We start from the raw sequence: 22718 nt of genomic DNA on the forward strand, positions 1-22718 counted from the left end.
CCCGGAGGATGGTGGGAGGGCTGGGGAGCCTGGGGTGCTGCAGGCTTCGAGGCGATTCTGGGAGAAGGTGAGGAAAGCCCCCCCAGTGCCCGTCCCTTCCAGGCAAAGCCCAAGTGCCTTAACGTGGGGCCCAGGACCCCCCGGTCCTGTGACTGAGCATCTGCCAGCTTCTCCTGGCGTCCCCGCCAGAACCCAGCGGGCCAGGTCTCCCACCCCGTGTGCGGACGCACACTCACCTGGACTCCTCTCCGGTGGCTTCCACCCCAAAGTGTTCGCACACGGCCGGCCAGAACTGCTCTCGCCACGTGATGAAGTCCTCCTCCAGGCTGGCGGAAGGAGGGAATGAGGCCGGCCCCAGGGAGCCCCTCTCCCCGCCCGGCCCGAGGAGCCCCCTGGGATGGGGCCCGAGCCACCAGGTGGCAGTTGGGGCGTCTGTGCCAAGCAGGGGCGCTGGGAGCCCAGAGGACGTAGAAAAGTGAGGGGGGGGGGATGGCACCGGCCTTCCCTTGCCCTCGGTGACGCCTGTACATGTGGCTTTGCGCTCCCCTCACGTGCCAGAGTCGGCCCTGACCCTGTGGGTTCCCCAGACGTGCCGGCCGGGGTCGGGGCTCCGGGCACTCACTTCCCGTCGTCATCGCCCATCCCCAGCTCGAAGATCCGCTGGGCGCCGAGCTGCTCCAGCCGCTTGTCCACATACTTGCCCATGGCATTGAAGTGCTCGTAGGTCTTGTTCCCGAGACCAAACACCTGTGTGGACCCAGGGACGGGTCTGAGGCCTGGTCAGCGGTCAGGGGTGGGTTCCCCCGTGCCGCCCAAGGGTACGCCGCACCCGTGGGCCTCTACATCCTCCAGACAGCTTGCACTGTGAGGCGGGCCACCTCTGGCCCCCGGAAGTGGCTTTGTTTCAGTGGCATGCGGCCCCTAGGCCTCCCTCAACCCTGGGCGGCCAGCAGGGTCAATTCACCCTCCCCGCCCGGTGTTCCCGGCCCGGCCTACGGCGGTCAGCCTGCTTTGGTCTACCGCAAATAGTGCCCCCGGAGCAAAGCGGGGCTGGGGACCCGGGAGCAGGGACTGTCAGCACTGGGGCCCAGGGCAGAAGAGAGGCCTGACCCGTGAGCAGCCCTTCCCGCCGGGTCCCCCGCTCTAAGCCTCTGTTCTGACACCTTGGCCTGCCCTGGCTCATCAGGACGAGGTGGGAACTGAGGGTCCAGAGGCACCGTAAGGTGCAGAAGCCATGGGAGAGAAGATGGGGAGGCTCACCGCATACTTGACTCCGGAGAGGTCCATATCCGTCTCCTGGAGCCAGTCGTAGAAGTCCTGTGCGTTGTCCGTGGGGTCCCCCTCGCCATAGGTGGCCATGCAGAACACCGCCAGGGAGTTCTCGATCTCCGGCAGGCTGCCCAGGTCGGCCTGGAGAGACGAGAGCAGGGCCCGGGCCCAGCGACCGTGACTGAGCCTGTGTCAGGGGTGTGCCTGATGGGATGCAGACAGGAGAGCCTAGGCCCTGCCCAGGGCGGCTGCTGTGGGATGGGAGGGAATGATTCCGTTGGGAAGGGGCACAAGCAGTCGGAGAAGGCTGCATGGAGGGGGCTGACATTTGAACCATTGCCTTTCCAAAGGAAAGGGAACAGCAGGCACAAAAGAACATGTATAAGGGCCTGGGTGTTGACAGGCAGAAGCAGGCTGGGTTCTGGGCACAGAACCACAGAAGGTGGTTCTGTGCACCGGGCCCTGGGGGAGAACCTCATGGTCCCACCACGTCCTGGGACCACAGCAGGGCCCGGGCTCTCGCAAATTCCTAACCAGCTGCTGGCTAACTTAAAACCCAGGTCTGTGGACGGACGGGTGGCGGTGCCGGTCCCCAAGACCCAAGGGTGGGGGTAGAGCGGGTGGGGGACGGTTGGGTTTGGGAGACAGAAGAGCTCGTGTGGTGAACTCAGGAGAGACTGGTTTTGGGGGAAAGTACATCTGGCAGCAGCCCCATCAGGGGAGGAGAAAGATGGCAACTAGGACCTCTTGCCCGTCAGCCTCTTCCCTTACAGTCCACCGCGTCTATGTGGGGCTGGTGGCCTGGCTGTCATTAGCTCCCTGACCCAGAAAGAGGCAAGCAGACGGCTAGAAGTTTCTTGGGCTTTTGAGAGCTGCTTCCATGTTAGGGGAAGGGCAGAGAACCGATCCCTTGAGGACAGTGAGCAAGGTGAGCCTGTCCCTCGGCGCCACGCTGGGGGCAGAGCACCTGGAAGGGACACTGAGTCCTTCAGACTGAGTCCAGTGGTAGCCCGAGGGAGCGACAGGTCCACGGCAAATGGGGGCCTCTACCCCCAAACCTCAGGCTCCCCGGGCCCCTCCCCAAGTGGCCAGACACACCAGTTAATGCAGCCTCATTTCAAAGCCCAGTGAAGGGCTCCCTGAGATGGCTGCAGGGGGGCGGAGGGAGAAGCGGAGACCCCTCCTCCCCAGACTGCTGAGACCCCTTCATTAACAGGCCACGCCCCCCGCCCCCCCTCTTGCATCCCCTCGCCCCGCCCTGCCCCGCCCAGAGCTGAGCTGGGAAGGCTGAGCGTGGGCGGTGCCAGGCGCCCATGCGCATGCCTGGGGCCGGCTGGCTGCCTGGACAAACGATAGGAGAGGCCCGTCCGTCCCTGTGGCTGACTCGCCCTTTACACACGTCCACGATCCGGATGCCCTGGTCAGTGCTACTGAGGGAGCCAGGAGAAGGGTCGGGAGTGGGGACTACTCACCAAGTCATACTCCTCGGGGTCTGCAGCCATGCCCCGCATCCCGTAGCGGTGCGCGTCCTTGGACAAGCGGTTGGCAAACTCTTCCGCCGTCCCCGTCTGGGAGCCGTAGAACACGATGATGTTCCTGCCCTAGGGAAGGCCAGGCACGTGGGGTCAGTGAGGGACCAAGAGCCCAGAGGCTTCTCCAGAGACTCTAGGTGGCCATAGGGTGGGCTAGGCAGGTGAGGTCTGTCCAAGGCATCCTCTTCCTTCCTGCCCCAAGTCTTCCTAAGTCACTCCGGGGCTATCGTCCCACTGCCCCAGCTACTGTGGAGGACAGTGACAAAGGCCACCCAGACATGTTCGGTAAAAAAAAGATGACCATGGGGCGCCTGGGTGGCTCAGTCGGTTAAGCGTCTGACTTCAGCTCAGGTCACGATCTCGCGGTCCGTGAGTTCGAGGCCCGCGTCGGGCTCTGGGCTGATGGCTCAGAGCACAGAGCCTGTTTCTGATTCTGTGTCTCCCTCTCTCTCTGCCCCTCCCCCGTTCATGCTCTGTCTCTCTCTGTCTCAAAAATAAATAAACGTTAAAAAAAAAATTAAAAAAAAAAAAAAAAGATGACCAAACAGTATTCTAGCGCAATCCAATTTTGTTCTCTATGCACAATGGTGTCCATATATACATTTATACACACGCACGCACGAGGGAAAAAAAATCTAGCAAGAAGTATACCAAGAGTCTCCAAATGGAGAATCATGGGTAAGTTTTTCCGAATACCTATTCTTTATAAACATCTAGACAAAAGGAAAGGTGCCCAATGGGCCGGCTCCCACATTCTTCATTCCACCCTCCTCCTCCTGTGGCCTCTACAGCTGGAACTCTGCTCCCCAGACTCTCAAGGTGGGGCAGCAAATTTGGCCCAGCCAATCAACGTGCTTGATGAGGTCTGGAAGGTGGAAGTGAGGTACTGGCCACCTTCTGGTCCCTTTATGTAGCCATGAGGTTTCTCAGCAGTAGGATTTCAGCGCCCTGACCCCTAGAGGGGTCTCTGGTTTTTGCATGGAGCCCTACATATAGGTACAAAGGAAAAAAAAAAAAATGTATGGATTATAATTGCTTTAAAATGTCTGCATACCTTTTACATTTCCTGAATTTTCTACCAATCATTTAAAAAGGTATTTTACTTTATTAAAAAAATTTTTTTCTAATGTTTATTTTTGAGACAGAGCGTGAGCTGGGGAGGGGCCGAGAGAGAGGGAGACACAGAATCCAAAGCAGGCTCCAGGCTCTGAGCTGTCAGCACGGAGCCCGACGCCATGAACCGCAAGATCATGACCTGAGCCGAAGTCGGACACTTAATGGACTGAGCCACTCAGGCACCCCTAAAAAGTTATTTTAAAATAATAACTTACAAAAACTACTTTATAAAAAAGAAAGGCTTATAGAATATCAGGCTAAGGGGACAAAACAGGATATAAAATAGCAGCTAAATGTTTACAGCAGCATCAAAACATATGAAGAACTTCAAAATACGCCTTAAAAGGAGCGCCGGGTAGTTCAGCCGGTTAAACGTCCGACTCTTGGTTTTGCCTCCAGTCACGATCTCAAGGTTTGTGGGTTCAAGTCCCATGCGGGCTCCACACCAGCAGTGCGGACGCTGCTTGTGATTTTCCTCTCGCGCTCTCTCTCTGCCCCTCCCCTACTCTTTCTCTCTCAAGATAAACTTAAAAAAAAAAATTAAGCCTTAGGAGGAACCTGCAAGAAGTTACGGATTAAGGGTTCAACCACAGGGAAAGGCCCTGGGTTTGCAGGGGAAGTCTCAACATAGAAGAGGTCCAGTTCTCCGTTATCGATCCAGAAATGCAACGCGAGCTGGCGAAAAATCTGAACAGCTCTTTTTACTTCCTCAAAGTGATATCAAAAAATAAATATAAATTCATCCGCCGGAACAGGACTGAGCAGCGAAAAGGAACGAAGTGCTGATGTGCGACACAGACCGGACAAACCCTGAAGACGTGATACTAAGTGAACGATTCCACTTATACGGAATGTCCCAAACCGGCAACTCTCTAAGGGATGCAGGCAATTAGTAAAGTGGACGAGCGGTTGCTCTGGGCTGTGGGTGGGGGTTAGGAATTAGTGGGAAGTGGCTGCTAATGGCTATGGGGTGGCCATTTGGGGTGCTGAAGAGGTTCTAAAGCAGTGGTGATGGTTTGCATAAATCTGGGAAAACGTTAAAAAACACTGAAGGATATGCTTTTTTTTTTTTTTTTTTATCTGAGAGAGCGAGTGCAGTGGAGAGGGGCAGAGGGAGACAGAGAATCCCACGCAGGCTTCTCGCTCAGCACAGAGCCCAACGTGGGGCTCGATCTCATGAACCACGAGACCATGGCCTGAGCCGAAATCAAGAATCAGACGCTTGACTGACTGAGCCCCCCAGGCGCCCTGAAGTGTATACTTACTTTAAAAGGGTGACCTGTGTGGAATGCACACTGTCTCATTAAAGCTGTTACCCCAAATGCATACATATGAAATAATGGCCAGGAAAAGGGGAAGAGTTGTGGGGCTGGGGCAGAGCCTAGCAGTAAGGATTATCAAAATAAGCTTTCTAAAACCTCAGTAACTGAAACTGTAGGATACTGAACACAGAAAGCCAGATCACAGCACTGGGACAGGAAAATCTAGAAAAAGGTCCAAATACATACGGGAATTATGTACTTGATAAAAGCAGTGGAGAAAAGGCGGATGCTATTACACGGAACTGAGCGGTGCACAAAAAGGAGCCGGACCCATGCTGCGCGGCTGACGCCGGGATAAACTCCCGGCAGACTGAACGTTAATTATGAAGAAGGAAAAAGTACTAGGAAGCACCAGAAGAAAACGTGCGAGAATTCTTTCATCTCCTTAGAGTCAATGACTCCAAGTCCAGGAGTCACAGGAAGAACAATAAAGTGCACTGTGTAACTTGTACACACACACACACACACACACACACACACACACACACAACGCCAGGTGAAAACACAAACTACTAACTGGGGAAAATATCTTTAACTCGTGTCACAAACAAGGGGTTAATCTCCCTAATAATGTTAAGGAATTCCTCGAGAAGGCTCAATCCCAACAGAAAAGTGGGCAAAAGAGTTGACCAGAGAGGGGGCGCCTGGGTGGCTCAGTCAGTGAAGCATCTGACGCTTGGTTATGGTCATGATCTCACGGTTTGTGAGATCGAACCCCAAGTTGGGCTCTGCGTTGACATTGTGGAGCCTGCTTGGGATTCTCTCGGCCCCTCCCCTGCTCTTGCTCTCTCTCTAAAATAAATAAACTTAAAACAAAAAAGATTTGAACAGAGAATCCATAAAGAAAGAAATGCCATCATCAGCTACAAAAATCTGCTGAAATGCATTCATAAGGAAAATGCAAATTAGAAGTGCACAGGGATACCTGCTTTTAACCTAGAAAACTGGCACTCCCCCCCCGCCCCCCGACTCACGCAATACGCTCTACTGGCAAGGCTTTGGGGCAACGGGTTTTCTCACACACGGCTCACGAGAGTGCCCTGGTGTGAGCCGGGGTCGGGGGAGGGACAATCTGGCAGCTTCTATCACACTACAAATGCACACACCTCTGGGTCCAACGATTCTACTTCTGGGATTTTATCGTATTAGCAGATGTGGAAATTGGCCTAGAGTCAGAGCAGCATCGTTTGTAAGAGGTGAAAGTTAGGAACAGTCCGAGTGCCCACTGGCAGGGCAGTGTCCAAACAAATTCTAGGATTCACGGTCACATGATGAAATCACTACTCAGCTACAGTAAGGAACGAGGGCGGGGTCTCTGAATCGCTAGGGAAGAAACGCCAACATAGATCAGCCAAAAAAAAAAAAAAAAAAAAAAAAAAAAAAAGAAAGCATGGTTTATAACCGTGTAGGCCACGTTTTGTGTTTTAAAAAGATGTAAAATGAGAATCTGGGTTTTTCCCCCCCGCGTGTGCATCAAGAAGCTCTAGAAAGATCCATGAAATACTAACAACGATGATGAGTGGCAGGAGAGAGGCTTTCCCCTGAATAGTTTGGGATTCCGACCATGTGCATGAGGTACTTTCTCGTAACGTGTAACAAAACCGGATCAGGCTGTAGCTGCGCTCCGGCCACAGCTATGTGAGGTTTCCGTCTGCTCGTGGGCAGAGCCTGGACCGGGAGGGAGGACGAGGGACAGTCCCCAGAGTCAGAGCGAGGGGAGACCCTTACAGTCTGGTTTGTTCACCAGGTAAACATCGGAGGGTAAGGTGTCCCAGGAAAGCAGAGCACCTTTGACGCTTTGGTTAGATGAGAATGTTCTAGCCCGCTCCTCCCTCCGCTCCAGGGAAGCTGGCCTTCTGCTGGACCTCCCTCCCCCGCTGCCAGGGCCGCGACCCCCCGCCAAGAGCACAGACACACAGAAAACTCACCGTCTTCTTCATCTTTTCCACAAAGCTGCTGTCTTTGACAGAGGGGGTCCTGAAAAACAGAAGTAGCCGATGGGCAGGGGGCACATGTGGCAGCACGGAGGGGAGCCCCAGCTCCGGCCCGAGCCGCGCCTCCGGCTGGGGGACAGGACCCTGGGCGGGGCCTCCCCGTGTCCTCTACGGCAGGCCCGAAGCCTCTGGAGACACCACCACCTTCAGAGCCAGGACCTGCGGCCCCAGACAGAGGAGAACGAGGGTGGAGGGCTTGACTCCCATCCCGCGCCATCCAGCCAACAGTTCTGATGGCCCGGTCACCCCTCTGATCCCCACAGGCTCCCAGGGCCACAGACCGGGGCAGGCAAGTCCCTTCAGAAGCTGTCCCAGCCTCGCCTGACATTCTGCTCTACACTCGGATGCACCGATTTATATGCCACTCCCTCGTGATGGCCCTCAGCATTCTGTCCCACCGCGGCCTCCAGCCACTTCCTCTGCTGACAGACCCCTGCTCCACCCCTGAACCCCCTTTCCGTCCCCCACACTGGGCCACATTACCTGTTCCCTCCTCTGTGACCACGGCACCTTCTAGAGCCCCGGACCTCGTCCTCTCCAGAGAGGAGCCCGTCTACTCTCCACTCCCTGCTGCTGGCCTCGTGCCCACTCCCTCCCATTTCCTATCCTGTCCCTTCTCTCTCTCCCTGCCCCAGGCCTGCAGGGCCAGGTAAAGATGCCCAGTGAGCCGTGCCAGGGACTCTCAGGCCTACACCAGCAAGGTGCAAAAACATACCTTTCTCTGAACGGCAAATCTTTAGATTGTGTGAAATACAGCCCGTCTAAAATATGGCTGCCTCCATTCAAAACAAAATGAGTAATGGGGCGCCTGGGTGGCTCAGTCGGTTAAGTGTCCGACTTTGGCTCAGGTCATGATCTCACAATCCGTGAGTTTGAGCCCCACGTCAGGCTCTGTGCTGACAGCTCAGAGCCCAGAGCCTGCTTTGGATTCTGTGTCTTCCTCTCTCTCTCTGCCCCTCCTCCGCGCTCTCTCTCTCTCAAATATGAACAAACGCTAAAAAAATAAAAATGAAAAAAAACCACGACACGATTAAGGAAATGAAAGGCAAGCCACAGCATGGGACAAGATGTTTGCAACTTATGTCTATCTGACAAAGGACTTGAGCTGAGAATCTCAGGAATCCCTACACGTCAATTAGGGAAAGATGAATAATCCAACAGAAAAACTGTGAAAAGAACAAGCACTTTCCTTTTTATTTATCTTTTTAAAGATTTTAAGTAATCGCTACACCCAGTGTGGGGCTCGAACCCACAACCCCGAGATTGAAAGTCATGTGTTCTTCCAACTGAGCCAGCCAGGCGCCCCTTGAACAAGCGCTTTCTTAAAGACAGTCTCTAAATGGCCAAAGGACATATGGGAAGGTGCTGGACGTTAGTAGTAACCAGAGAAACGGAAAACAAAACCCCAGTGAGCTCTGCACACGCACCAGAATGGCTACCACGGGAGGGACTGAGCGCATCACACGCAGGCAGAGCTCTGGCGGGGAGCACAGCACGGCCCAGCTGCCCTGGAACACCGTTCGGCAGTATCTCCTTAAACCTACAACCTGGCAGTTCAGTCCCTGGTAGACAGCGGGCAGAGCACATCGGTGCCTGTGCACCAAAAGCTGTGCATAGAAGGTTCCAGCAGCGTTAGACACGCGGGTGCCAAACAGGAAACGACCCTAATGATGTCCATCCGCAGGAGGACAAACAAACAGTGGCACATTTACACAATGGAATATTCTCCACCGCAGCAGTGAAAACCCACAAACGATCGGTACACACACGGGGAGGAGGGAGCCTCAGGGCGTCATGCTGAGTTCGAGGAGCCGGATGCAAGAGAAGGCACCCGTACGACTTTGTTATGCAAAGTCCCCACGCAGGAACAGGAGGCAGGACCCCGGAGGGACAGCAGGGGCGCCCGGGGTGCTCGAACAATCTGTGCCTTGATCCGGGTGGTGGTTACCCACCCCCGCTCACGTGGCGAGGTCACCCTGTGTGTACCTTTCTGCAGATACTGTATCTCAAGAACACTCGCGCTTACACAATTTGCTCCCAAAATCCACTTTTTCCGGCAACCAAGACCCTCGGGGAGGCAGGGGTGGCAACGAGGTGGAGGGCCGAGCAGCGGCTCTGGAGCCGTGCGATTCCCAGCCTGCCACTTTGCAGCTGAGTGAACTTGAACCTCAGCCAGAACACGGGACCAACAAATACCGCTTCGGAGGCTTCTCCAAATGTCAAACGAAGAAAAAGCACAACGAGCACGCGGCACGCAGTCCGGCAAGCACGGGCTCTCGGCGGGACCCGCCGCCCACTTTACAGGAAGGCGGCCGGAGGCCTGACTCCAAGGTCTTTGCTCTTTCCACTACATCCTGTGGCTTCCTGCGCGCGGGAAAGTGCAATAAAGCAAAAGCGGAGTCAGCACACACCCGCACGTGCGTGCTCACACACGTGTACACAACCTACAACCGCATAAACGTGGTATCTGCTGGGGCCAGAGGCCTGGAGTCTGTGGAAAGACCTCAGTGAAGGCTGCTTCTAAGGACGCCTCTGCCAAGCTGCTTAGACATGTGATTTTGCAGACATGAAGATAACAGACTTGTTTACTCCCCTGGGTTTCTCACTACATTGGCAGCTCCAGGACCAGAGCCACTTTTAGGGCCCCAGAGGGAAATAACATCACCTGTGGGGCCCCAGGGGCGGCAAGGCCTGGCGCCCGCCTTGGCCACTCCAGCTTCTTCCCTCCACCCCAGAGGCGCCCCGACAGGCAGCTGGGGGCCGGCTGCCCAGACCTCCCACCCGGAGATGGCCCAGCTGCCCAGCAACCCCGAGCAGGCCCTCCCTGACTCCCCGTTACCCCACCCAGCACCCCCTGGGGAAGGCCCACCCCTAATGGCGGCAGGGCCAGGGCAAGAGCAAGAATGGAGGCCCTCAGGCCGGGCCCCCCCACTCCGACCCGTACTCCAGAAGAATCTGGTGTCTGTCTGGACATCTCGGATCGCGTGTCCGACTTCTGTCCCTGCCCTGCCACGAGCAGCCACGTCTTCCCTGCCCTTCCGGTTTACGCTCCGCCTAAACCAGAGCGCTTGCCACCTGTGCCCACCTGTGCCCACCTGTGCGCTCACACGCATGCTCTCCCAGGACCCCGTCAGGTGAATACAGCAAGGCGCACAGGGTTGGGACTCCCACCGCGGCTCACCGTCTGAGTTCTGAGCTAGGAAAACAGACTGCCTGCATTTCAACATAAATCAAACTCAAATCCAAACTGATGCTTACGTATCAGCCAGCTAGGTGAGCGTTTTTGATTAGATACTCTAAGAAAAGAGCAGGCACAGAACCACATGCAATTTCCATTCATACGGTGCTGTGGGTGTTCAAGACCCACTGATCGTACGTTTTAAAAAATGGTCAGAAAGATGAAGTTTAAGAGGTGTGAATTTCTCCCCAACTGAAAAGTGGAACAAACTAAATGCATTTAGTTGACACCTAAAAAGTGCGAGGCTTGGGGGCGCCTGGGTGACTCAGTCCGTTGAGCGTCCAACTTTGGCTCAGCTCACGATCTCACGGTTCACGGGTTCAAGCCCTGTGTCGGGCTCTCTGCTGACAACTCAGAGCCTGGAGCCTGCTTCGGATTCTGTGTCTCCCTCTCTGTCCCTCCCCCACTGTGCTCTCTCTCTCTCTCGCTCTGTCTCAAATATAAACATTAAAAAAATTTTTTTAATACATTTTATAGTTATAAAACTGGGGGCAACTCCAATGTCTAAAAATCAGGGACAAGCTGAACAGGTTACGCAGCACAACATGACACTGTTCACTACTGAACAGGGAAGCGTGGCTCGCCTCTATGGGCATGGAAGGATGTTCGTGATTCACTAAGTGGAAAAAAGCAGGTTATAGGATAATGCAGGCGACACGATCCCGTTTTGTTTAGAAGGGAAGGTACAGAAGCGCACATGTGATGGGACGCCTGGGTGGCTCAGTCAGCTGAGCATCCGACTCTTGATTTCAGCTCAGGTCATGATCCCAGGGTGCTGGGATCGAGCCCTGGGTCAGGCTACGTGCTAAGTGTGGAGTCTGCTTTAGATTTTCTTTCTCCCTCTGCCCCTCTCACATGGTCTCTGAAATAAAATTAAATGCATAAACAGTTTTAATAAAAAAAGGGCACGCGTGAGCACGTTAAGGATTGTTCTCTCCCAGTGTTAAGCGCCCGGGAGTCTCTTTTGTTTCCTTCTACGGCTGATGTCTACTCCTAACCCCCTCACCCCTGTTCTTCCTACAGTGAACACGTAGTGCTTCTGTAATAAGAAAATAAGAATTACATTCTAGGTTTAGAAACGTGCGTGGATATGGACAGATTTGGGAGGTTCCGTCCGATAAGGACAACTGGAATGGCTAAGTCCCGAGTAGAGACGGCATCAGAGATGCAGGGCTGAGGAACACAGAGGCCTCTGATGCAGAGCGCGTCTCCACCCTGCAGATCCCCTGGGCCTCACCGACCTCCTGCTCACCGTTGCCCTGGGTCATCCTCCGTCTCTGCCCACAATGCCCTTTCTCTAACTTTGTCCCACGAGCTCCTATGTACCCCATCTCTGAAGACACAACATACACTTTCCTCTTCAGAGCACCCTGTTTGTCACCACCTTCAACAGGGCACAGGCCTCGGTTCAGGCCCTCGACTCCATGTTCGCGACTCATCGCTCCATCTGAGGCCTGGGGGGAGCTGTCGGGGCCTCAGCACTGGGCACCATGCCTGGCACTGGGCACGGCCTCCGGGGCGTCAGGCCTGAGAGGCTGTTGGAGGGGTCAGGGTCTGCCATCAGCAGAAAAGCAAACTCTTGTCTCTTCTCAAGGACTGAGGTTTCCATAGAAGCCACATCTGAAGAAGGGGGGCTTGAAGACACGAGGGGTGCCCTGCCGCCCTGAGTGCCTGCGCCAGCCTCCGCCTTCTGACGGCCTCCCACCAGCTAGGGGAGAGACAGGCTCCGAGGGCCATCATGGAGGAGGGAAGGGCCCAGCCCTCCGAAGGGGAGGAGGCTCCGGTTTGAATCCTGGATCCGCCACCAACTGGGCCTGTGGTGGCATCGCAAGGCCTTGGACTTCTCTTACTGAAAACATTGAATCTTGGCTTCTGCAACGACCCCTCCCTGTTCCTCGTACAGCATTGGGAGTGTGGTTAACTCTCAGGGATAAAGAGGGTGTTCCCTAGAAGAGAGCCACCTGGGTCACTCTGTAATTTCAAAAGCGCCCAGTGGCACAAAGTGGCATGTGCTAAGACCAAAAGGGGGGACCAGACAGTCCACCCACAGGGCATCTGCCGAAACCGGGAAAGGCCTCCCAGAAGGGCTGGGCTCTATTCTCAGACAGAAAACAGATCCCAAGGGAAAGCCACGGAAACCGGGCAGCTGACAGGCTCTTGGATGAGGCCCGTGCAGCCAGTGGGGAGCTCAGCTCTGGCGGCCCAGGGGTGCGTGGCCTCTGACCCAGACGCATGGGGCCGGAATGCCAGGCTGGCGGCTCCAGGAGCCGGGGGACCCTCCAGGTCTGGCTGAGAATGTTCGAGGCGGGGAGAGATGGGCTAGCCCTCCTGCCCCTAGAGGAAGTTCTCCCAAGAAGCCTTAGCACCTCTGTGCTTCAGCCCCTGGGAAAGGAGGAATGCTCCCATCTTTTCCCCTTGGCTCCAGGGCTGGCTTCCAGAGATCGGGGCAGATCGCACCCCATGGCGGGAAGGGAAAGCCGAGGACACTAAGGAAGACCCCTTGCCTCCAGTCATTGGCCCGACATGACACGGTACAGTTTCCTACTGGTCACACGTGGCCTCGAGGAACAGCAGAATCCACCCTTCCACCCCCCCCACCCCGCTTCCCACAAAGCCCTGATGCCAGGCTTAAGGTGGCAGAATTCACCTGCTTGGCCTGTGCAGGTCCACACCTGAGCGCCCTCAAAAGGTCTAACCCAACCTGACAGCTTCATCCTGGGATGTGCACGTGGAACCTGATCTTCCCCAGGTGGAAGACTCGGTGACCGGGGCCTTCCTGGTTTCCAGTCCAAATCCCTTCCTTTGGAAGTGGGGAAATGCAGCCTGCAAGCCAGGACCAAAGGGGGGCTGATGGTCCTATGCCCTGCTGAGCCCCCCAGGGGACTGCTCCAACTCTGCTGGTCAACTCCACAGGGCACCCTCTTCATGCATCTGGGGCGTCCCTGTCCAGGAAGGGGCCCCCTCCCGAGGGGCATCAGCGTGGTCTGCAGCAGAGACACGTCTGGAACTGACCTTCTCAAGGTTGGCTCGTCCCGCGGAGAGGAGTACGTGCACCCCATGGTTTCTCTCCCGACCCCGACTTAAGGGAAGAGGCAGCTTCCGGCTGTCTCCGGGAAACAGGCAGGGAGCCCGCGGCTAGGAAGTCGGGCTCTGTCCATCTCTCCGCAGTGCTGGCGGGGCCGGCAGACTGGCCCGGGACTCTAAAAGTTCTCCCCAGCCCTCTCGAAGTGTCTGCTGAGCCCCTGCCTACGTCTGTCCCCACGGGCACAGGCAGGACTTGGGACTCCAGCCTGAGACCTCCCGTGATGCCCTGCGTTTGGGCGTACACCCCTCCTCCTTCTGTATGGACCGAGGGAAGGAGAAAACCTTTCCAACCCCGACTCGGGTCTCCTTGGTAACTGTTTATATCGGAGTCCTTTCTCCCTACTTCCTCCCCCTTTCCCAATTAAAAAAAAAAAAAAAGGGAAGTCTTGAGGCTGAATAGAGCTCTTCTAGACACTAGAAGGCAGCTGTGCAGGTTGCTATGGCTGGGCTGTCTCTCCACAAAGGAAGCGGCATTGATCCCGCTGCCAGGGCGCCTCAGGATCATATTAAATTAGTTCTGGTTCCTGTCTTCCTCCCCACAAAAGAACTATGGGCAGCAGAGCCCAAGACGCGGGGCCCAGGTCACCTGGGAGCAGCATGTATGCAGAGGGCAGGCCTGCCCCCCACAAGGTGGACCCCACATTCGCTGCGGAGACATTTCCTCCCGGCGGCGGGGGGGGGGGGGCGGGGGGCAGCCCATCAGTGGCCCCCCAGGACAAAAAGCCAGCAGAGGAGATGGCAGCTGGGTCGGGCTTGGAGCCCAGAGACCACGCGGGTCCAATTAGAATTTTCTACTCCCAAATTGGGAGCAGGAGTCTCTCCATCCAAGCTTCAGAAGTCAACTGCGGGATGCACGAAAGGGAGGGCGGATGAAAGCACTGAGTCACTCGCATGAAGATGAACCAAGATGTCCCCGGGGTGATTCATTTCCTTTCCAGTCCCGGCAACACGCAGAGGAGTTTGGAAAACTCCGACTCGAGTGTCCTTTTCTACAGCACGGATTTCTCCTGAGACTCTCCCCTGCCCTTGGCGACACACGAGGCAGCCAGGCAGCCGCTGTGGGACAGCTGCCTTCTGGGGCCGGTGTGGCGGCCGGTTCTCCACCCCCAGGGGTAAGGAGCCTGCCACCAGAGAGGGGTGAGCCAGAGGGGTGAGCCGGGGCAGGCCAGCCAGGGCTGTGGCTGAAAGCAAACGGTGTGCAAGAGCCGCCTTTTGTGAATACAAAGTGATTCCCCAGAGCTTAAATAAGAACCAGCAGGTGAACAAGGGCAGATCAGCAGGGGGCACCCCAGGAAGACACTGCCGCCAGCAGTGGCTGCCCTCTGGCAGGTGGGAGGTCATGAGTCAAAGCCAAAGCAGGGAATGGGAAGTATAACTTATTGAGTGCCTACTGTATGACAGTTAGTATTCAAGGAACTCTATACTGTATTTCATTTAATCTTCCTCACCCTGCCAGATGGGCTCTTGGATTTCACAGCCAAGGGCAGCGAGGCTCCGGGGACAGTGGGAAGCCAACTCTGGGCCTGTGGAAGCCCAGAGCCACAGCAGCGCACGGCCGCGCCCATGAGCAGAGCAGATTGTGTGCCCCCATCCCACCCCGTGGGGCCAACCACCGCTGACAGGAGTCAGGCACACACACCAGGCACACTCAGAGAGCACACTTCCCGGCCCCTCCCGGGGATCCTCGGCCCTTGTCATTTGGCATGTTCGGAGGCTCGAGGGGACTGCCGTTTCCTTCAGGGACATCCTACCATACAGCCTTCAACGCGTATCCACCAACACGCACATCAGGCCTCCACACCTGCCGTGCGTGGCCCAGGTGGCCTGCCTTCCCAACACCGCAGGGCAGCACGCTGGCCTCTCCCTTCCAGCCCTACAGACCCCCGGGGCGGTGCCTCTGGAAGACTGGGTGCGGGCAGGGTCAGCGCTCTTGTGCAGGAGAGCGAGAGAGACACTGAGGTCCACGGCCCTGCTCAGGGTTATTCGCCAGTGACAGTGACAGAGAGAAGTCATCCTCTGCTCAGATGCCTTGTCTCTTGTCTCCATCGGCTTTGCCATTTGCAAATGGAGATGAGAGCCCTGTTTTACAAAAGCCCCAGCCCAGAACCCTTTCTCCGCAGCGCTGACACCTTCTGCTCTGCATGCGCTGTTCTCCTCGGAACCTCAGGCCCCTTGCCAGTGCCCGCCGGTCAATGCCAGTGCCACTGGGTGACCTTCCTCCAAGCCACTCCAGCTGCTCTCAGGACTCTGCCCCGGTTCAGTCCTTCCCTTGGGTCCCCTTTAGTGTCAGATAAAACCCACCCCGAGGAAGGCCCGAGGCCCTGTAACATTTACCCCCAGCCTTTTCTCTCCTGTCTCAGCTCCGTGACCCCTGACCCCCTCTGTGACTCCCAACCCACTAGTAACCCTGATGCTCTCCATGACCCGACCCCCTCCATCAACCTCAGTCCCCTCCACGAGCCCCATGCCTCTGTGACCCCCAACTCCCTTGCCGACCCCCGACTCCTTCATGACTCCCAATTCCGTCAGCAACCCTCGACTCCCTTCATGACACCTGACTCCCTCGGGGACCTCTACCTGGGCTCTGGCAGACACACCATTGCCAGCGGAGCCCTGGCTTCTGCACACGTCTCTGCTCTGTGAGCCCTGCTCTGTCTGTGCCACGGACCCTCGCCGATGTCCGCCTGTCTATGCCAACGCCAGCTTTCTACTTAGCCTCCCAGACTCAGTTTGGGGGCACCTCAATCCTGACGTGCCCACCCACAGAGGGCTGACCCTCTTCTGCATTCCCACCGCCTCTGGCAACACTCCTCTCTCCCACATGCACGAGAGCCCCCAAGGACACTGCTTACCCCTGCGCCCTGGTGCCTGGCACAGAGAGGGAACCACGGGCAGTGAGCACCGGGTGCTACTCAGCGAGGTCGAGAGGTCCACGCCTTCCCGGACAGGCCACCTTTGGAGTTGTAGGCACAAGGCAGAATGGCAAAGCCACTCCGGTCTCATCACGGGACAGGGAGGAAGGAAAGGCAGTGAAGCCGCTCACGGTCAGGGGGGCAGTGGAAAACCCAGGCCTGCGCTTGCGGGGGCGGCGTGAATACCCCAGAGCCCCTCTTCTCGCCACTTCCCGACGGCGGGAGGCTTCAGGCACTGTCCACCCTCCGCGTCCACAGAAGCCTATCCTACACACTCTCCTCTTTGCACAACTCCTGTGTGTTTCTATTTTCACCTTCGGCAGAGCCAAGGACGTCTCTCTAGCAAGAGTGACCCTGAACTGGATGCGGACGAAGCCTGGCTCATTCTCCATCTGTCGGCACCCACCAGACGCAGGCGGATGGAAACGAAGTTGGCGGCCTCGGCTCCTGGATTTCCTGGCCCTTCTGTCGAGAGCAAGCCCCCAGATAAAGATCACATAGGAAAATGAGCTCCTCTGTGGCTTTTCAGAAGCAAGCCCCAGTGGGATGGAATGGGCAAAATCCAGACTGTGGGAAACTGAAACAAATGATCTGGTTCTGGAACAAAAACGCTGCAGGGAAAAACCAGGGATGGAGGGGAAGCCTGTTCAGTGAGAGACTTCCTGTCATGTTGAGGAGAAGCCAGGCTCCGAAGGCTGTAGCCACATAATTCCGTTCACATGACATTTGGGAAAAGGCAAAAGTACAGGGACACAAATAAGATCATGGTCACTAGAGGTGGGGGTGGGTGGGTGTTAACTGCAAAGGGACACGGGGTGGGGGGAGGGGGTCACGGGGATTTTGGGTAAAAGGAATTTATTCAAAGTCCCTCCCCCTCCCCCCCCCCAATCAACACTTAAAGACAAAACTCACAGGTGTTCTGCACTTGGCCCTAACTCTTTGTTTTTCTAGGTCAAGGTGCCCTACATTCTCAGAAAACAGACCCCAACTACAAAATGTATTCTCCTCTAGCCTGACCACAATCTGCATCCCAGATGAGCCCCCTCCAAAACCCTGCCACTTTCTGTTCTGCCTGGCCAAGAAGCAAGCCCCTCCCCATAACCCCCCCCCCTCCCCCCGGGGCACAGCTGTGACCCTTATCACATCCTTAAAACAAAAAACAAAAAACGATTACAAGGTCCAGCCCGACCGGGGGGTGACACCTCTCTTGATGTCTGGCCGTCCTCCCTTGGCAAGTGAATAAACTCTGTCCTGCTTGTTGCCCCACTCTTTGTGCAATTCTTTGCCGCCCACCATCACCGGCCACCCTAACACGTGCAATGTTCTAGATCTTGATCGTTAACACTGGCTGCACAACCGCATACCTCTGTTAGGACTCATCTGCACATAAATTATACCTCCACATACCTGGCCCTCCGAGGGAGGGAGACTTTTAAGATTTATTTATCAACGGCAGTGCAGCTGCAATCTTGTTTAGATCCTGAGTTTTTGAAGAAGTGTGAAAAAAATAGATACGGATCGGTCAATCAGGGAACGACAAACAAACGCTCCTGGGTGCCTGAGAGTCCCGAAGCTTGCCGCTGGCTCTCAGGGGTGTGAGGACAATGGCACAGAGTTGTGTTCAAAAAGGAGAGGAGAAGACCGAACTATTTTCACATTTCACATGAAGTGTTTCCAGTTTGCTAAGAAATCCTCATTCCTTTATTCAGGATCCACATATGACTGATTACGAAATAGGACTGCTTTAAGATAAGCCAGGAGCAGCGGGGACGGGAGGAAACGAGCCTCCACGGTGGGTGGGGGGCTGTGTTCACATCTTCTGGGCTCTGTCCTTTGGCGTTTGTTTGAAACGTTCCGCAATAAAAAGCTTTGTTTTTCTTTAAGGCACTCTCAGGCGCCAGACGTGAGGCCAGAGGTATGTGCGGAGGCCACTTGGGTGCTTCTTGCCTCCAGCAGAGCAGAGGAGGAGCCCAGCGGCCCGGGCTGGCCACCTGCTCAGCTTTACCACCACTGGCGGGCATCACCGTGGGGCCAGAGCCTCGGATTCTTTTTCAAGAGAAGCTGAAAGTCTGGGTTTGATGTGCCACCCTTTTCAGCGTTCTAATTTCAAATAATGTCGTAATTTAAAAATGTAAAACTCCCTTGGGGCGCCTGGGCGGCTCAGGCCTCTGGAGCCTGCTTCCGATTCTGTGTCTCCCTCTCTCTCTGTCCCTACCCCGCTCACAGTTCTCTTTCTCTCTCAAAAATAAACATTAAAAAAAAAAAATTTTTTTTAATTAAAAAATAAATAAATGAAATAAAATAAATAAAAAAATGTAAAACTCCCGTGTAAGCCAAGGTCAGCCTGTGGGCCACTTTGCCGAAGAGGCAGCCCCAGGTACATGTTAGTGCTAGTCCAACAGTGGACCCGGATTGGAATGGGACGCTGTCTCTGCATCATGGGAGGCAGAAATACAAATGGCCATGCGACAAGAGGGGTGCTCCACTCAGGGCGCTGTGTTACGTGTGCGAGCAAAGTGGGGGCTCCGGGGGGGGTCCTGGAGCTTCAGACTCCCGTGGGAACCATCACACCCCGGGCGCCCTGCGACTAAGAGCTGCCCTAGTGTGGAATGCTCTGTCCAGAGGCACAAGCTGAGTGAAGGCTGAGGACTAAGTGTGAGTGGATGGCAAGGAGCCACTTTCGGGATTATTACCACCATCACTAAGAGAACGTGCTGCTCTCTTGAACAAGCCTTTAATTGCTATTAATATAACTCAGAAGACCTCCCTGGGGTAAACAACTATGTTTGTGGATTAAAAGGTTCAATACTGAAGGGGACCTGGGTGGTTCAGTTGTTTGAGCGTCCGACTTTGGCTCAGGTCATGATCTCACGGTTCGTGAGTTTGAGTCCCACATCAGGTTCGCTGCTGTCAGCACAGAGCCCGCTTCGGATCCTCTGTCCCCCTCGCTCTGCCCCTACCCCACTTGCACACGTGCGTGCGCTCTCTCTCTCTCTCTCAAAAATAATAAATATTAAAAAAATAAAAAAATAAAAGGCTCAATACTGTAAAGTGCCAATTCATAGATTTGATCCAATCCCAACTAAAACCCCAGCAGGGTTTGTTTTCTCCCCGCTTTGGTTTTGGTGGACATCGACATTCTGGTCTAAAAGTTACATGGAATGTCAAGGGCCTGAAGAAGACAAAAGAATCTTAGAAGAGAACAAAGCTGGGGGACTTGGCCTACAGATTATCAAGTCCAGAGTGACTATGGGATCACAGAAAATGGAACAGTGTGGTCCCGATGAAGCAACAGAAAACAGATCCATAGGACAGAACAGTCTAGAAACTGACCCGCATACAGACAGTTACCTGATTTATATCACCAGTGACACTGAAGGGCAGTGGGAAGAGAATGGCCTTTATAACACCTCGTGCTGTGTCCAGTGGATGGATGTCCGACGGGGGAAAAATGAACCTCGAAGCACCACACACAACTTGCCAAAGCCAAGTCAACGTCAGCTGCATGGAGGTCTAAGTTTACAGGCTACACAAAGGAAGCTTTCAGAAGGAAACATAAAGAGAACGGTTTTTAGGACCATGGGATAAGTTACGATTTCTTAAACTGGACACAGAACCATCAACCGTCAAGGTTTAAGGTCAACCAAAAGGTTGAGGAATTGGGCTAAGTGTAAGTCAAGCACTTCCGCTCATCAAAAGGCACCGGTAAGAGAGTAAGGAGCAAGTCACAGAAGCGAGATCGTATCTGCAGTGCATTTATCTAACAAAGGCCTCATATCTAGACTATAAAGAACCCTGGCAAATGAACAGGGCCACCAACCCAGTGGAAGAAACGGGCAAAGTCTTGAGCAAACAGATGTTCACAAAGGTATCTAAATGGCCAATAAACATTATGACAGACAAGGTCGTAGGTCTTCAGGGAAACACAAATCACGACGGGATGCTACTGCACGCCTGTTTGAGTGGCTACGATAAAAAAGGTGATAAAAGTAAGCGTGAGGAGGGGACGTGCCCGTGACCTGCCAGTGCCACGTCACAGCACACATGGAACAGAGACACGGCCTTATGGGGACTAAAACACACCTACCAGAATGTTCACGGTAGCACTGTTTGCAACTGTTCTCCCGACCGGGAACCGTCGAAATGTCCGTCATCATCAGAAAGAATAAATCACAGATTATTCACAGAATGGAATACCAAATGCGACCAAAGAACTCCACGTAAACCTCAGAGTGCATGCTCCGTGACACAGACAACATGGGGCCATTTTGGTTACACACGTCCTTCAAACCGTGCACTACGACCCGTGTCCTTCTGTTTGCGTGTTATATACACTTCAGCAAAAAGGTGACGAACAAAACAAAACAGTCCTTCCAGAACTGACCTTCCCTCTGACCCTCCCTGGTCTCTTGCTCCTCGCCTCCCCCCGTCGGCCACGGGGACCAGAGAGACAGAGGAGTGGCGAGTGGCCTCACCCTGCTACCCACAGCTCATGCTCAGCCTTAACACGAGAAACAAAAGCCTAAGAGAAAAAGCCAGCATCTTCCTTCTAGCAGCCTGGCCTCTCTTCTCTAGTCACCCCATCCCCTGCTGCTTGCAAAGGGTCCAAATCTCTACACTTTGGGTTTTGCTCTGCTCCCTTGCTCTGCCTACGCCCAGAAGCATCCTGTCTCTCCGTTTCCCAAACCTGCTCTGAGCAGTTGCCTGGTGCAGACTCTTCACACCCAGCCAGGCCCGCGTGTCCCATCAACTGTGCCCTCACTGTGCGAGCCCCGGGACTCCCTTTTCTGGCCTCCCCATCTCTCTCGGGCCCACGTCCTGTAGTGCCCCCCACCACCTGCCTCCCGACGACCCTCCATCCACCCCCCACGCAGTCCACGAGAGGCCCTGCTGAAATCAGGCAGCGTGGCGAAGGGGGAAGTGTGGCTTGTGGAGTCTGCAGGTGTGGCTTGATAAGCTGGCTCTGCGACTTGTAAGTGACGTGACTTGGGCAAACTCCGCGGCTACTTGCGTCTCAGCTACCTCATCGGCAAAGTGGGGTAATAAAGCCTTCCTTGTAGGGCTCTTGTGAGACAGGATGTGATATTAATAGTAAGGATAAAAGCAATAATACGTGCCATTCAAGGGCAAGGCCATGACCAAGAGCACCAGGACCTGGGCAAAGCGCTCACTGATGATGTCATTTCAGTGTCAGCCCCATGAGATAAGGACGCTTATCGTTTCCAGAGCACAGACATAAAAAAGATTAAGTCACGGCCAACGTCTTCACGTGCCTTCTAGGTGATGGAGGCAGGACTAGAACCTTTGTCACCCAAGTCTGGGCCCTAGAACATACCCCCTGCACTGTGAAGGGGTCCCCTGCGGAGGGTACACATGACCCGGCCCCAGCAGGCTTCCACATGGTATATCGAGGGACAAGAGGCCCTGTGGAGCGAGCAGACACTGAAACAGGAAGGCTGAAACTTCAGGATTACGAAGAGGGAAGGGCAGTTTTAGCATCCCCGCAAAGAGACAGAATCTACAAACTTTAGGCTTTTGTTTTTATTTCAGGTCCATCTCATGAGGCTGGAGAGGTGACGGGGAGGACGGTGGCTCCATGTGCTCCTATGGCACGCCCACGTCCTCTCTTGGAGTGCGGTGGGACATCTCCGCTTTACAGACAAGGAAACTCAGGGCCACTGGAAACTGGGACCCGGACACTGATTCCTTATCTTGAGTACCACATTCCCCCCCCACCCCAAATACTTTCCACCCCAGGAAGGCACATGGCTGGACCAGCCCCGGATGCAAGAGGCCAGATTCCTGCTCGCCTGCCGGTCCCTTCCGCTGGCCCTCTGCGGGCAAAGCCCTCTGAGCCTCGGGATGTGGCAGCACCTTCTAGGACCTGCTCAACACCACCTCCCTCAGCACACCCTCCTGCCCCCTCTTTCTCAGAGTTCCTGGAGCCTGTGTCTCCTGGCCTGGCCCCGAGACTTCCCAGCCACGCCCTGCCCAGCGTGCCGGGCTGTCGCAGAGGCCATGCTTAGGCGATGCACACAAAAGCATTTCATAAAGCATTTCTACAAGTACCTCTGAACGTCCTGACGGCTCAGTTTTGTTAATGTAAACACCACCTTTGTCTTCTTGACACGAAATACACTCTGACAGACTCAGCAGCCACCAGCACCAGGAACGTACTAGGTGCCGTCACCTCCAGCACCTCACTTAAGGCTCACACGAGCCCCAGGAGGTGGGGTCATTCCCCTCCAGAG

The 22718-nt window shown here is 55.1% G+C and overlaps 1 protein-coding gene across 3 annotated transcripts in view; it reads right to left on the reverse strand.

Annotated features, from left to right (window-relative positions):
- The window catches only part of LOC102971734 (NADPH--cytochrome P450 reductase), a 62726-nt gene that overhangs the window by 3616 nt on the left and 36392 nt on the right, over positions 1-22718 (reverse strand). For all 3 annotated transcript variants that reach the window (XM_042972405.1, XM_042972403.1, XM_042972404.1), the window contains exons 3-7: positions 7168-7216; positions 2742-2870; positions 1261-1410; positions 623-747; positions 237-326 (exon numbers count right to left, since the gene is read on the reverse strand). In XM_042972405.1, the coding sequence (XP_042828339.1) occupies positions 237-326; positions 623-747; positions 1261-1410; positions 2742-2870; positions 7168-7216 (543 nt within the window). The remainder of the gene's footprint in view (positions 1-236; positions 327-622; positions 748-1260; positions 1411-2741; positions 2871-7167; positions 7217-22718) is intronic.

This window comes from Panthera tigris, chromosome E3, assembly GCF_018350195.1.
Source record: "Panthera tigris isolate Pti1 chromosome E3, P.tigris_Pti1_mat1.1, whole genome shotgun sequence".
NCBI classification, from domain to species: Eukaryota; Metazoa; Chordata; class Mammalia; order Carnivora; family Felidae; genus Panthera; species Panthera tigris.